This window comes from Hyaena hyaena, unplaced genomic scaffold (assembly GCF_003009895.1).
Source record: "Hyaena hyaena isolate Hyena2069 unplaced genomic scaffold, ASM300989v1 scaffold_683, whole genome shotgun sequence".
In the NCBI taxonomy this organism is placed as follows: Eukaryota; Metazoa; Chordata; class Mammalia; order Carnivora; family Hyaenidae; genus Hyaena; species Hyaena hyaena.
Window position 1 is genome coordinate 172,976 of NW_024081314.1, and position 15,892 is coordinate 188,867.

General features: G+C 43.3%; 3 protein-coding genes across 3 annotated transcripts; 1 reads left to right on the top strand and 2 right to left on the bottom strand.

Moving 5' to 3' along the window:
• Positions 1–648: 648 nt before the first annotated feature.
• Positions 649–1,879, bottom strand: RPL36AL (ribosomal protein L36a like). The gene is made up of 2 exons (XM_039217341.1): positions 1,789–1,879; positions 649–1,072 (listed from the first exon to the last, which is right to left on the bottom strand). The coding sequence occupies exon 2, from the start codon at positions 1,039–1,041 to the stop codon at positions 721–723; it is 321 nt and encodes a 106-aa protein (XP_039073272.1). The 5' UTR covers positions 1,042–1,072; positions 1,789–1,879; the 3' UTR covers positions 649–720.
• Positions 1,880–1,979: 100 nt separating this feature from the next.
• Positions 1,980–3,852, top strand: MGAT2 (alpha-1,6-mannosyl-glycoprotein 2-beta-N-acetylglucosaminyltransferase). The gene is made up of 2 exons (XM_039217334.1): positions 1,980–2,146; positions 2,428–3,852. The coding sequence occupies exon 2, from the start codon at positions 2,482–2,484 to the stop codon at positions 3,817–3,819; it is 1,338 nt and encodes a 445-aa protein (XP_039073265.1). The 5' UTR covers positions 1,980–2,146; positions 2,428–2,481; the 3' UTR covers positions 3,820–3,852.
• A 2,388-nt stretch (positions 3,853–6,240) lies between these two features.
• Positions 6,241–13,451, bottom strand: DNAAF2 (dynein axonemal assembly factor 2). The gene is made up of 3 exons (XM_039217333.1): positions 11,622–13,451; positions 8,381–8,524; positions 6,241–6,952 (listed from the first exon to the last, which is right to left on the bottom strand). Exons 1-3 carry the CDS (start codon positions 13,449–13,451, stop codon positions 6,449–6,451), a joined length of 2,478 nt encoding a protein of 825 aa, XP_039073264.1. The 3' UTR covers positions 6,241–6,448.
• Positions 13,452–15,892: the final 2,441 nt, after the last annotated feature.

The window sequence follows — 15,892 nt, forward strand, 5'->3', positions numbered from 1 at the left end:
AAATTTTTTTTCCTGAGAGAGAACAGCATGAACAGGGGAGGGTCAGAGAGAGAGGGGAAGACAGAATCCGAAACAGGCTCCAGACTCTGAGCCAGTTGTCAGCACAGAGCCGGACGTGGGGCTCGAACCCACAAACCAAGAGATCATGACCTGAGCTGGTCTGACGCTTGACTGAGCCAGCCACCCAGGCGCCCCTTTAATTTAGATATCTATATGGCTAGTGGTCCCTACTGAACACTAATTTGCAAAGTCAGCTTTTTATCCTCTTTGATACTCTGCCCCAGTCTGCTATACACAGGCCCAATTTGGCCTCATTTACTTTTTTTCAAAATCTGATTTGACATTTCCCAGAACTCTTCAATCATGATTATGAATTCACCTAATACTTGAAATGGACCAGAAAAGGTAAAGACAGTGTGAGGTTTTTTCCTGATAAAAAATATAGACCATAACCTAGTTGTAAAGTTGGAGGTGGGACTCCTGTCTTCATATATACACACATACACGAACAAAATTCTGATTCTCATGGAACTAAATTTAATAATTTGAGAAAATGATCAATCTTAGCTCATTGACAAATTTGCTGTTACTTCCTTAATTCTGAATCACATCAAACATGTTTTATTTACATTTCAAGAAATGAGAGTATTTGAGCAAAAATATCACTGTATTTATTTTCATACACAGCGTTGCTACAAGCGACAACGTTTTCTTGAAAACTTAGAACTGGATCACTTGGCCCTTTCTCTTCTTATCTCCTCCCAGTTCAAAATGCTTGCATCTTTTAATGGCCAGCATCCTCTTGGACCTGCAGTTAGGTTCCACACATTCAAGCCTCAGCACGATCTTCTTTGTGGTTTTAGCCTTCTTCCGGAAAATTGGCTTCGTCTGCCCACCATAGCCACTCTGCTTCCGATCGTAGCGCCTCTTTCCCTGGGCATACAGGGAATCCTTGCCCTTCTTATACTGGGTCACTTTGTGAGGCTGATGCTTCCCACACTTCTTACAGAAAGTCCTTCGGGTCTTAGGAACATTGACCATCTTTGCAGCAGCGCTGTCAGCACGATCAAAACTGGTAGAATATTTAAAATTACAGCAGACGTTAAATATTTTGAATACTGTGTTTTAAAAATACAGGAAAACATTACAGCATTACCTATATCACTAAGGTACAACCCACCAAGTACTCATTTCACAGAAGAATAAATTACACAGAAAAGCGCACACCTTTTTGGAATGCTTAAATTATTAGAACATTTATAGAATGAAACTCAATAAAAATTAGCCTGCGATGGAGCAGCACAGGAGGGCCCAGGAGCCAGTTCCCCGTACAAACTGGCTTCCTTTGGAGTTTAATTTACTGTGGCTGTCCAAAAAGAACAGCGAAGCGGTGTTTGTCTAATTTCCTTTCTCAGAGAAGGCCACAGCTAGAGCCTCCGACTCTTCCTCGCACCCTCTTCCCCCACGTTCCGGCGCCCGGACAGTGGCTACTATTACGTCCCGCCTCGGGTCCTTCTCCGGAAACCAAGTCAGTCTGGTTTCACATTTCTTCTCAGAAGCACAGCCACCCGTCAGAGCGACCCTGAAGGCTGACGTGTCCTTAATATGTGCCTCCTGGCCCACTAGCCGCCATTCCTGAGCCCCTTTCCAAAGGGAGAAGCCAGTTCTCTAGCTCTACCAAACCAAGGCGGCGGGTCTCGCCCTCCAGTTCCCACAAGGGGCGAGTCCACACCCGGGTTCTCAGTACTGGGGGTCCTGCTGAGACGGCCACACAGAGTCTTAGCTTACCGGGAAATCCGCGGCGCACGATGCTCGCCGCGCCTCGCCTCGCCTTGCTCGCGCCTCACAGGAAAGGGAGAAACGGAGCGGAAGCAGGAACTGTGCGTGAGCGACAGTACTACGGAACCAATAGGCAGCAGGCGGCGGCTGTCTGGCGTCCCCGGACGCGTCCTGGAAGCTCCAACCAGCGGCCTTAGGGGCGGGCCGAAGGGGTGTGGGCCGGAGGGCCACGGCGCTCCGCGGGCCAGTCGCGGGTTGTCAGAACGGTCGCCGACGGAGTGGGGCGAGGCTGCGTCGCTCGGTCTTGGCGGTGTAGGGCCCGAGTAAGGATGAGAGCGCAGAGGACGCAGGGCCGCTGGAGGCGCAGGTAACCAAGCGGGGGTGCGGTAGGGCCGCTGCGGGGCTTCTTCCGGGACCCTTGCTGAATGGAGAGGACCGAGGCGATGCCGAGCCGCGGCTCCTAGCCGCGGGGCCGCTGCCCGAGCTAGGCGAGGATGTGTGGAGCCCGGGCGGCGCGGGGGAGCTGAGACCCTTCGGGCCCCTGGACCCCCGGGGCCCGGAATGAGTTAGCTAGGGCAGCCGCGGGGTCCAGTTCCGACTGCCACAGGCCAAGGCGACGGCCGCCACCCGCCCGCCCCTTCTGTGCAGAAGCCGCTAGCTCCTTTTCGCGCCCGCCCGCCAGCGCTCCCGGCCCTGGAGACCATGAGGTTCCGTATCTACAAGCGGAAGGTGCTGATCCTGACGCTCGTGGTGGCCGCCTGCGGCTTCGTCCTCTGGAGCAGCAGTGGGCGACAAAGGAAGAACGAGGCCCTCGCCCCGCCGCTGCTGGACGCCGAGCCCGCGCGAGGTGCGGGCGGCCGGGGCGGGGACCATTCTGCTGTGTCGGGCATCCGCCGGGTCTCCAACGAGTCGGCGGCTCCGCTGGTCCCGGCGGCCCCGCAGTCCGAGGCGGACAACCTGACGCTGCGGTACAGGTCCCTGGTGTACCAGCTGAACTTTGACCAGACGCTGAGGAATGTAGACAAGGCCGGCTCCTGGACCCCCCGAGAGCTGGTGCTGGTGGTCCAGGTGCATAACCGGCCCGACTACCTCAGACTGCTGCTGGACTCACTCCGGAAAGCCCAGGGCATCGACAGCGTCCTCGTCATCTTTAGCCATGACTTCTGGTCGACAGAGATCAATCAGCTGATCGCTGGCGTGGATTTCTGTCCGGTTCTGCAGGTGTTCTTTCCTTTCAGCATTCAGTTGTACCCCAACGAGTTTCCAGGCAGCGACCCCAGAGATTGCCCCAGAGACCTGGAGAAGAATGCAGCTTTGAAGATGGGATGCATTAATGCTGAGTATCCCGACTCCTTTGGCCATTATCGAGAGGCCAAGTTCTCCCAAACCAAACACCACTGGTGGTGGAAGCTGCATTTTGTATGGGAAAGGGTCAAAGTTCTTCGAGAATATGCTGGCCTCATAGTTTTCCTAGAGGAAGATCACTACTTAGCCCCAGACTTTTACCATGTCTTCAAAAAGATGTGGAAGTTGAAGCAGCAGGAGTGTCCTGAGTGTGACGTTCTCTCACTGGGGACCTATACGGCCAGTCGCAGTTTCCATGGCATTGCTGACAAGGTAGACGTGAAAACTTGGAAATCCACAGAGCACAATATGGGTCTAGCCTTGACCCGGGATGCCTATCAGAAGTTGATTGAGTGCACAGACACTTTCTGTACTTACGATGATTATAACTGGGACTGGACTCTTCAATATTTAACTGTATCCTGTCTTCCAAAATTCTGGAAAGTGCTGGTTCCTCAAGTTCCTAGGATATTTCATGCTGGAGACTGTGGTATGCACCACAAGAAAACCTGTAGACCATCCACCCAGAGTGCCCAAATTGAGTCACTCTTAAATAATAACAAACAGTACTTGTTTCCAGAAACTCTAATTATCAGTGAGAAGTTTGTGGCAGCCATTTCCCCACCTAGGAAAAACGGAGGGTGGGGAGATATTAGGGACCATGAACTCTGTAAAAGTTATAGAAGACTGCAATGAAAAATCACAATTACAAAAGCAAAAGTGACAGTCTTCTATTTTTGATATTTGTCCAAACAGGATATACAATTGAATAAAAAGGGTTTAGGGACTGGTTTCTGCTTTAATACAAAAAACAAAACACAAAAAAACAATTCTTGTAAAAGATGTCCAAATATAGTAATCTTTTCCTTCTATGTCTGATAAAAATTTAAACAGAAGTTTTCATTTCAGGAGTTGGGTTTTAAAGTTCAATCTGTATCAGCTAAAGGTAATCATTGTCAACTGGTCAAAGAAAAGAGGAGAAATTTTATTTAAATTGCATCTCTTAATCTTTTTATCTGGAACTTTGTACACTTTTCCACTTTCAGAACTTATTTTAAGTACAGCAAACTTTATTTAAAATTGTCGTAATGGTAAAAAGTATTACAATAGAATCATTAGAGTATTAGTGGAACAAGCCCAATTTCACTCTTGACACGGTTACTAGGAAGGGTTTGCTTCGCTGGTTTTATAATTCAAAAGTTATGTTTATTACACACCCTATCAGAACAGACATTTTCAGTATTACAGATTCCTGTATTATTGTCTTAAGATTTGCCTGTGCTTTGGAACCTTCATAGGACACACTTTCTTTTGGAATGTATTTGATAAGAAAGTTTAAACACTGTTTTCACCTCAATGTAGAAATACAGTGGGTTTTTTTCTTTTAGTGCTGCCAAAATAAAATACTCATTTTTGCATAAAAAGTTCCTAATCATTTTGTAGAAGAAATTTTCTTTACTGTTTACACCAAAATTCAGTAAAGGCATTCTAGAAGTTTTAACACTTGCATTGTATGTTCATATGAACTATTTGTACATCATACAACTGAATTTGAATTAAAGAAAACCCCACTCTTGACAATGGATTCCCTTTGGAAGAAACTGGCTTTCAAATTAGCCAACATAGCTAATGAATAATAAAAGGCTGCCATGTAAGTGAAATACAGCCTAAATTGTTTTCAAAAGCCAGAAATGATAGAAAGTTCAGTCATGCCACAGTGAAAAATATTCTAGTGCTAGCTTTATTTTAACTGAACTCATAACTTTTTAAAAAGGCAGGTAGTTTATAATAGGAAACAGGCTTAAAATTTATTCTTTGATGTGAAAGTTTGTCTTAACAGTATATAATCAACCAGAAATTACTCAGATTAATTTGTGTAGGTATGACATCATTTCAGTCTAAGAAAATTATGTATTAAATGGACAGTTTTAAAATGATTTCATCAAGTTATGGTGGAAAAATGCATATGGTCATTTTAGGTGGAGCAAATAGTTCTCTTGCTTTATGCACTACCTTTTTATTACCCTCACCGTTGGATCTGGTTCCAGAGTTTAGAGGGGTTATAAATGTAAATCAGGATAAATTGCCAGGCTTTGTACTAGCCTTTGGTGCTCTGATCTGACTTTCCCCAGTTCAAAGGACTAAAGGGATTAGGTAATTTCCAGGACTAAGGTAGGGCCAGACATTTGAATTAGTATTTTTTTTTTTTAAAACAAATAGAGAAATCAGCTCATGGTCTTGGTGTTAGCAATTAGATCAACATATTTTCCTTTCTGCATTCATGCTGTACTAAAGTTTTTTGTGAGAAAACTATTCAGATTTTCTCCTGTCCTCCAACAAAATTATTCCACAAAACTAATGGCATACGTTATCTGCTACCTTTTTTAGATATTACAAGAAAAACTTAACTAGAAAACACTGGCTTTTTTGTTTCCATGTAATATAGCAAAGACAGTTTTCCTATGGGAGCAAATTCCCAGATTTTTTCGTTGTTCTAATATTAGTAAATGTAAGCTGGCTGGCTGGATCAGTCGGAGTATGCGACTCTTGATATTGGAGTTAAAATTCAAGACCCATGTTTGAGTATAGGGATTACTTAAAAGCTTTTAAAAATATTCATAAATGTACTCTATAAGGCCAAGAAATGTCTTAATACTGCAATAGTAACTTCCAAAAAACATCTTTTAAGCAGTTGAATTTTCAAAGGTATCACTATATAACCTGTATTTTCTGTGACAGACATGAGAAGAGTAAAATACAGAGTTGAAGCAAAAATACCAAATTTCATTCAGTGTATTTGTATTGTAATTGTTTGGGTTATTAATATTGGTTGGTAAAGTTCTAAGAATCTCTATTTCAAGCACAAATACATCCTGTTTAGTGAAACGTACAAATGCATAGTTTGGAGATTCTATCCCACCACACACACATACTGATTAATTTCTAGTTAATTCTTGAGAATTTTTGTAACAGACACAACTCAGTGAATATTTACTTTAAAACTTTATTAATGTTATGGTAAACAAAAGAAGTCAAAAACAAACAGAAGCAAATATATACAAGTTGTATTAAAACTATATGTTTAACTCTCCATTAGAAAAAATATACATAAGAGAAATCACAAAAATCACCATAATTAAGGCAACTTTGTATAAATTATACATGCAAAAAAAATCTCCAGTTTCCCCATTAGAATAAAAATTGTGAATTTTAATTTTATACTTTCTTAAATACTTTGTTTTATGATAATAGTTAACAGAAAAATAATCTATTTTAAGTCCAAAAAATTTTACTCTTAACTTTTAAATTCTAAAATTATATAGAATTAATCCAAGTCATACAGCAAAGAATTATGAAAACTGAATGCACATTGAGTCACATGACCTTTAATAAACTGCACACTACCATCCTGCATATTGGTTTCTTTTATGTTGTCAAGACCAGGTAAATTGTGAAATGTTGTTTCATTTAGTAATGAGCGATGGTGTCCATCTAATTCTTTCTCTTCTGTTATCACTGGTTCTTTTAAAAGATCTTTTTCCTCATTTGAGTAAGCAGGACTTTTTTCTTTTATAAATTGAGGTTTCGTTTTTGACTCAGGTTGCTGAGACCTTCCAAATGGCATGTGAGAAACACCAAGAGACTCTTGTTGCAAGCACACAACTGAACCACAAGTGTCTGTTTTTAGTACTGTAACTGCCACGGATGAATCAGAATCCGTTGCTGAGGCAGTAGGATGTTCTATATTTTCTTTTTCAGTTAGGGGACTTCCTTCATTGACTTTTTCTTCCTTTTCATGAAGCTGCTCAGAGCTACTACATTCTTGCAACTAGGTCAAGAGAAACAACAAATTAAGAATTCTTTGAAACCAATAGAAAATTAAATTATAGTCCTCCCTGGATACAGATTTTTTTTGTAAGTTGTGCGGGAACAACCCTTGCAGATCTGAGATTTCTAGGCTTGCCCCTCAAAGTCATCTTCCAAATGCTGCCAGTTATTTTTTAATAATGCAGTCAGTGCAAACCTGGCATTAGTTCTTTTTTTCTTTCTTTTTTTTTTTTTTTTTTATGTTTATTTTTGAGAGAGAGAGACAAAGCAGAGAGAAACACAGAATAACACAGAATCCGAAGCAGGTTCAGGCTGTCAGCACAGAGCCTGATGCAGGGCTGGAACTCATGAACCGCAAGATCATGACCTGAGCCAAAGTCCGATGTGTAACTGACTTAGCCATCCAGGCGTCCCGCATTAATTCTTGATTAATTCATTCCAGTGACTGCTCATCTCCTTCAAGATAAAATAATTCTGGCCTATAAACCCTTAGTAGTCATTTTAATAAGGTCATGCTTGAATTTCTTGAATTCCTGTGATTCTTTAGAGCCACTCTCTCCCTACATTCATATATAAATCAGTTGTGCTAGTTACTAAATTATCTGTGTCCAATATTGGAAGAGTAAAAATAACCAAACTAGGGGTATGTGGTAGCTCAGGGGGTTGAACGTGGGACTCTTGATTTGGGCTCAGATCATGATTCCACAGCCCAGGATCGTGGGATCAAGCCCCACATTGGGCTCCTTAAGATCGTCTCTCCCAGGGCACCTGGGTGTCTCAGTCAGTTGGGCGTCCAACTCTTGATTTGGGCTTCTTAGGTCATGATCTCACAATCTGTGAGATCAAGCCTTGCACTGGGCTCTACACTGACAGTGTGGAACCTGCTTGGGATTCCCTTTCTTCCTCTTCCTCTGACCCTCCTCCAACTTGTACACTCCCGGGCACACAATCCCTCTCAAAATAAACTTAAAAAAAAAAAAAAAAAGTTCATTTCTCCCTCTGCCCCTCTCCCCCATGCTCGCTCTCTCTCCCTTTCTAAAATAAAAATAAATACATAATTTTACAAAATAACCAAACTTATGGTTCAACTAGAAAGAATGAACAACCTGAATGACCCAGCTCCTTCCCATGGACTGAAAGTCAAAAAGACTTGCTTGTTCCTGGACTGGTACTCAAACTTCCCAAGTTAGTTTTACTCTATTCCTCAACGGAGAGTTATTTTGGGATTAAATAAGGTCTGTGTGAAAATTGCAGAGTGTTTGGCACATTGTAAAATACATACAAAAAAATGTTTACTCCTCTTAAGTCTTCCCAGATACTATGTACATATACTTTAAAGTTATGACATCAAAAAATCAAAAATTAAGATATTGGTTAGGCTTTAATCTCGTCCTAAATCACTACTCTACAAAGGGCACCGAATCCTTACCTTTGCATGAATTTGAATCTTACTATCAGTAACCTGAAGAACTTCAATTAATGGTGGGGTTAAGGACATTGTCTGTTTACATGGAGAGCTCAGGACCTCTTCAAGTACCTCATTAACATTTTCTTCATTGACAAACAGCTTTTCCTAAAATAAGAGAAAAAATATTCGGCCTTATAAGTCATTCTTGACACAGGTGATCTAAGAACAGCTCATAAAACTTCTTACACAGTTCAGGATTATACTTTAAAATGTTTAATGTTACTCCTGTGCTGTTTTGGCAGAAGAAAACTATTGTACACAGCAGTTAAGAGTAGCAAGAGTACATACGTCGGCAAAGGCCCTAAAAGGAAAGTCTTTAAAAAATCCTAGTTCCTTTTCTAAGTTTCTGTTAACAACCTGAGATAATCTTATAAATATTATTTTTCTTTCTTTTTTCTCTTAATATTTTATAAGAATAACATCACCTCTAGGTCTATAAATGCAGTCACAGCTATAAAATGTAATTTAATTTTAGAATACTTCCTAATGAGTCAGCTAAGAAATATACATGACGGGGTTTATTCCAATTTTGTGTGACCAGTTTGCCTTTTAGTTCTTGGCCAGGTAAGCCCGAATATAATCTTTTATTTGAGAAGTATATTCTATTTTTACATATTGATAGAATCCAGCATGACACTAGCATATAGCTATTTATAAGAATTAGGCAGATTTCAAGAGGCTGACCTGGGAAAGATCTCCAAACTACTATTAGGAAATGTATAAATCACTTCTACCAGAATCTCAAACACAAAGCAATTTGTGCATATTCATGTCAAATGAACATAGGTATATAGTTAGGATGTTGATGGGATAACCATATTTAAAATTCATAAAATCAGTTTCTTGTTGCCCGAAATAAAATACTTTCATAAAAACAAATTTCCAAATAAACACAGTTTATTATGTGGTTCAAATAGGAGGGCAAAATCAGAGACAAGTTTCAAGTTCTCTTATTTTATACAGTATTTACACTTGGTGAATGACTACCAAAGTGAACCCTGGATACAGAAAAACCTTAATTTGGGGTAATTTCCTTGGCTTTATTTTAAGTTCCAGAATAACCAATGATAGAAACATTCCCCAATTAAAAGCATTTCTAAGGTTCCTGTCTCTGGAAAAACACATTAGTTGCACAAAAATACACCAAATACTTTAGTCCTCAGTAAACCCAAGGAAAAGTAATATTTGTAATGGAAATGGTTATGATTAAAATATAGAGGATTTGCATAAACTTGCCTTATTCTAATGGCTGATTTTACTCTAAAAGTTATTCAGTTTAGTGGTCCTATAGGTGTAGGAAAATTTCCAGTGAATATTTAAGGCTTTTATATATAATTTTGCACTTGTTTATGTGTAAAGTAAAAATTCTGACCTTGACCATCACAATCCAGTCTCTTTATATTTCCATATAATGCAGTAATTTAATCATTATATATGTCTAGTCACTCATCACTCGTGATTTTAAAATAATGTTACTTTATTATTTATTTATTTGTTTGTTTTTGAGAGTCAGAGAGAGACAGCGTGAGCAAGGGAGGGTCAGAGAGAGGGAGATATAGAATCCAAAGACAGGCTCCAGGCTCTGAGCTAGCTGTCAGCACAGAGGCTGACGCGGAGCTCGAATCCACGAACTGTGAGATCATGACCTGAGCCAAAGTTTGACACTTAACCGACTGAGCCACCCAGGAGCCCCAAATAATTTTAATACTTAGAGCCTAGTCCAGTGAAATGTAAAGAAAAATAATTGACTATTATGGTTCCATTAGCCTTAGCAAATGTGATGATGAACGAAGTAATTCTAAATCTATTTCAGGCATCAAAGATCTAACACACAGTTGCCCTAATCCCATTTTGGTCTGGTTTACCTGCTAAAACATTAGCTTTCTAGAAAATTAGATTAAAATATGTTCTTTAGTATTCTCTCAACTGCTTATCCATAAAGCCTTCTTCCCAGTTTTATTTTTACATTTATTAATATGTAAAAAAAAAAAAAAACAATTACAGGGGTACCTGGCTGCCTCATTCAGAGGAGCATGTGACTCTTCATCTCAGATTGTGAGTTTGAAGGCTACGTTGGGTGCAGATATTACTTCAATAAACTTTAAAAATAAATAAAACAATTACAAGAAACGACTGCCCTTTCCTAAGTTTCCTCCTTATGATGATATAAGCAGATAGTCAATTTCATATTATAGTCTCACAAAGCATCTTACCTAGACCTGGCTTATTTACCATTTGGGGATAGTTTCAAATTAACCACTTCTCCTAGAAGATACCCCTCATAAAATATAACTTATTAGCAAATACCCAGGAAGAGTATAGAAAGAAGTGAAAATTTCTGGCAAGTTAAAGCCCAAGACTAAAAAGTTAATTTTCAATATATAATCTGCAACAAGTTTTATTTCTGGGAATTCAACCCTTGCATTTGTTAAAAGCTAAAAAAAAAAAATTACATGTAACACAGATATATACCTCAGTGAAAACCACCAACTGTTAATTTATGAGTTTAAAAAGTTCCTTAGAACTTCAAATTTAAAATTTGTTTTAAAAAATCGTTAATAGTACTGAAGTACTGAATATGAAATTCAAGAATCTCAATAACCTTGAAAGTGTAGTAGCAACTACAGTACAACATACTGTTCATGAAAACAGTATCCTAAGTAAACTAGGTAATGCTCAGCCCTAAGTTCTAGAGTACCTTGCCCGTAAGAGGTGTAGCTGATCTTGATGTTGCTTAACAATATTTATACAGTTAATCTTCAACAACGGGGGTTGTGGCGTACCCCACCCGACAGTTCAAACATTCACCTACAACTTTTAACTGCCCTAAAGCTTAACTAATAGCCTACTACGGACTGGAAGCCTTACTGATAACATAAACAGCATTAACACATATTTTGCATTTTCCTTACAATGCAAACTAGAGAAACAAAATGTTAATAAAATCAGAAGAGAAAACAGGAGCACCTGCCTGGCTCAGTCAGTGGAGCCTGCAACTCTTGATCTCCGGTGGGATGTAGAGATCACTCAAAAATAAAATCTTTAAAAAATATACTTAAAGCTTTCTACTGTATCAAAAAAGATCTGCCTTTAAGTGGATCCAGGGAGTTCCACCTTGTGTTGTTCAAGGGTCAATTTAATGGTAAATTTTAAAACTGGGATAGAATATTTCAAATATTAAGAGTCTAGAAAGAACTGTTACCTCCAAAGAATCGTTGTTTAAACCATAATACCACTCTCTCCAATGTCCATGGCACTCTGGAGATTTGGCCAGTTCTATCACTGCATTGTTTGAAGAAATACTAACCACAGGTTCTTTGGTACTCAATTTATTCTCTGGAGCGAATTGCAAAAAGAAAGAATAATAAACTAAGTCTTGGGTGGAGAAGCACAATTTGTACCGGAAGGGGCTCACATCCCCTTGAAGGCTTTGCGGTTGGATCCGGGGCACTTGAATTAGCAGAGTCAGGGATCCTTCATCCTGATTACACCGCAGAGGAGGACACAATGGTTCCCGGCTGCCCGTCCTCGGACCACCCATGGCTCGATCAGATGTAGCACCTTCCCCGATCACGTGCGTCTCAGCAGTGAGATCTCCCTGCGCAGTCCCTCTTCCTGCAGAAGACCCGCTGTCAAGGTCCCCAGAGGAAGCACAAGAGGACCCTCCTCCACTGTCCCCAGCTGAGTTCCCTGCTACGCAAGGCGGCTCCTCCTCGATGCCCGTTGTCCACACCGCTTGCTCGTCCAAGTCCTGCTCCTCGGGCTTAGAGACAAGCTCCTCTGCAGCGGCGGCTGGGCTGGCGATCTCCAGGTCCGCAGCCCCGGGTAACCCGGGTTCCAGGCCGCTAATCTCCGCACCAGACTCTACGGGGCCCGCCTCCCCCTCGCGAGCGGAAGCGCAGGCCGCGCCGTCAGTTCCGGACGGGTAGACGGGCTCTTCCGGCTCCGCTGTAGGTTTTCGGCGCGCGGCGGGTAGTGCTACGGGAAGTGTGACCACCAGCTGTCGCCGGGCCTTGTTGAACTGCGCCTTACCGCGGCTGTCGTCCACCGGGTACGGGAGCGATAGCCGCAGCTGGTAGTCGGGTTTCCTTGAATCAAGGCACAGCTGCCTTCCCGTCACCTCCAGGGCCGCCTGCTCGGCCGAGCGCAACAGCGGCAGCTCGATGGTGACCACCAGCTCCCGGGGCACCGGACTAGGGGCCGAGTCCCGGGAGCAGCGGTAATCCTGGAGGTCCACGTGGTGGCGCTGCACCACGCTGTAGCGAGGCTCGGTGGGGGCGGGCTGCAGGACCGCCTCTGGAGGGGAGGGTGCCTGGGGCCGGGGGACCACGGAGTTCCCGGCCACTGCCGGGAACCGGTAGGGGTAGGGGAAATCGGGGAGAGGACTCTCCGGCTCCCCTCCGGGCCGGGCCGGGACCCCCCCGGGCAGGGGTGTGCGCAGCACGGCGGCCTCCGGAGTCCCCTTGTACTTGATCTTCAGGGTCTTGGCATTCCTACGGTCTAACTTCACACTAAATTGCTTCTCGATGGCCTCTAGGGCCGTGGCATCCAGCATCTGGCGGAAGCGCTCGTGGCGCCGGGCCAGCGCGAGCGCGTCTGGGTGGAAGACCACGTCGTAGACCGTGTAGCGGGTGCCTCGGCCCCCAGCGTAGTCGCGGCCGGGAGCCAGGCTGTAGGGCAGGGACCACTGGCTGCCGGTCGCCGCGCCCGCAGGGCCGGGGCGGCTGCTGGGCGCGCCCACCAGTGCGTTGCTGCACACGTTCACGAAGCAGCGCTGCGCCCCGTTGAGACTGGTGCGCAGCACGTAGCCCGGCTGCGGGTGTACGAACCGCACGTCCACTCCGCGTTCACGCTCTAACGCCGTGATCTCCTCCTCGTAGCGCCGCCGGTTCTCGGGGTCGGTGAGCTCCTCTGCGTACTCGGAGAACATTCGCCGGAACTCCGGGTCCTTGAAGGCGGAGGTGAGCCGCTGGACCTCCTCTCCGCTCAGGTCCAAGTCCTCCAGCGCCGAAGAGGCCCCCGCCTTGGCCATCCTGCCCTGTGGCTCCTGGCCCTCAGGCCTAGGGGAGATTAATCCGAGACCAGGTAGGTGGGACACGCCGTGGAGTAGCTGGTCTGCGGAGAGTGGGGCGGCCGCCGAGTTCCGTAACCGAAGAGAATGGAGCCTCGCGCAGCGCGTGGTGTTGCCATAGTGACACCACCAACACCCGGAAGGAGGCGCAGACTTTGGAGTGGGATGGTGGAAATGATGCAAATAGACTCTTAGTTTCTTCAGATCACTTACTCTAATACTGCATTTTTAGATTCCTGTGCCGTGGTGCAATTACTTATGCAGAATAACTGTCATAATAATTGTAATTTCCAGCATTTATGTAAGTTATTGTTCTCAACACTTCAAGGTAGACCTGATCAACATTTCACAAAGACTATGGGACCTGAGAAGTTATCTGACCAAGGTCACTTAACCAGGGTATTCACAAACTGTAATTCACTTTAAGCTTATCTACAGTTTTTTAAGTTTATTTATTTTGAGAGACAGACAGAGAGAGCAAGTGGGGGAGGTGCGGGAGGGGGAGGGGGAGGGCTTTGAACTCAAAGCCCCAAGATCAAGAGTTGTGTGCTTCTTCAAGTGAGCCAGCCAGGTGGCTCAGGACTTTAATAACAAAAATGCACCTGTAAGATCTCACATATCACCTATCAAAATGGCACAGGCAGGTTTTGCAATCACTGTGTTTCCTTGGGGTGGTACTAAAATTTAGTAAAACCTTGGGGCGCCTGGGTGGCTTAGTCGGTTAAGCGTCCGACTTTCGCTTAGGTCATGATCTCACGGTTCATGGGTTCGGGCCCGCGTCGGGCTCTGTGCTGACTGCCAGCTCAGAGCCTGGAGCCTGTTTCAGTCTGTGACTCCCTCTCTCTCTGACCCTCCCCTGCTCACGCTGTCTCTCTCTCCTGGAAATAAATAAAACATTAAAAAAAATTTTTTTTAATAAAATAAAATAAAATTTAGTAAAACCTTTCTAGAGAGTACTTTGGTAACTGTATCAAAAGCTTTTAGAAGGTACATACTCTTTTTCATCTAGCAATTCTAAATCTAAGAGTGTGGTCAGGGCAACATTACCCATAACTCTAAAGGTTTCGGGAAGAATTCCAACAATGGGACAGGGTGAGCAGATTTAGCTACTGCCATACAATGGGATTCTATGCAGTCATTCAAAGTGATGTTATGGAAGAATATTTATTGACTAAGGTATTTATTAATTGGTAGTTATTAAATCCAGTGATTGTTAGTTTCTATTCTCATTTTGTTGAAACTGTCCTCAACATTTAACACAGTTGATGTTGACATTACTTCAGTCACAGCACACTTTCCAGGTTTCTCTCCTACCTCATAAGACACTTGACACTGTATAGTCTGTTTTGTACGTGTTTGTTCCACTTCTCAGTGGAAATGCCTCCGGGCTGGGACCCTGTCTCTTCTCCATTTAACATTCTCTCCTTCACAAATATATTTACACTCACAAATACAAGGCTTATATTTCAAGTTCTAAATGCCAGACTCCCATATCCAGTTATTCACATGAGGTCTCCATGTGAATGACTTTTTTTTAATGTTTTATTTTTCAAATTTTATTTTTATATATTTTTTATTTCTGAGAGAGAGAGAGACAAACAGCATGAGCAAGGGAGGGTCAGAGAGAGAGGGAGATACAGAATCTGAAGCAGGCTCCAGGCTCTGAGCTAGCCGTCAGCACAGAGCCCGACACGGGGCATGAACCCACGAACCGTGTGATCATGACCTGAGCCGAAGTCGGACGCCCAACCAACTGAGCGACCCAGGTGCCCCTCCATGTGAATGATTTAATGCCTAAGTCCCTCAGGTTTGAAATGACCAAAAATCTAACTCCTTTCCCAGCCTCTGCTCTTATCTTACCATCTCTTGGCAGCATTCAAAACAGTTGAGTGTCCCCTCCTTGAAACCTACTTTACTCTTGAAGAACTCCATGCTCTCCCATTTTCCTTCTCTGCTTGTTCTCTCCTGCCCGGTCTCTAAATGTAGGAGCCACCCAAAGTTGTTCATCAGCCCTCTTATCTAATTGTATTTCTTAGGAGTGCCTAGGCGGCTCAGTCAGTTAAATGTCTGACTTTTGGTCTCAGCTCAGGTCATGGTATTGTGGTTTGTGAGATCGATCCCCGTGTCAGGCTCTGCACTGACAGCATGGATCCTGCTTGGGATTCTCTCTCCCTCTCTCTGCCTCTCCCTGGCTCATGATCTCTCTCTCTCAAAAATAAATAAACATTAAAAAAAATAATTGTATTTCTTTCCCGATGATTTTTTTTTTTTTTTTTTTTTGAGAGAGAGAGAGAAAGAGAGCTAGAGAGCGGCAGAGAGAGAGAGAATCCCAAGCAGGCTCTGCACTGTCAGTATGGAGCCCAATGCAGGACTCGAACTCATTAACTGTGACATCATGACCT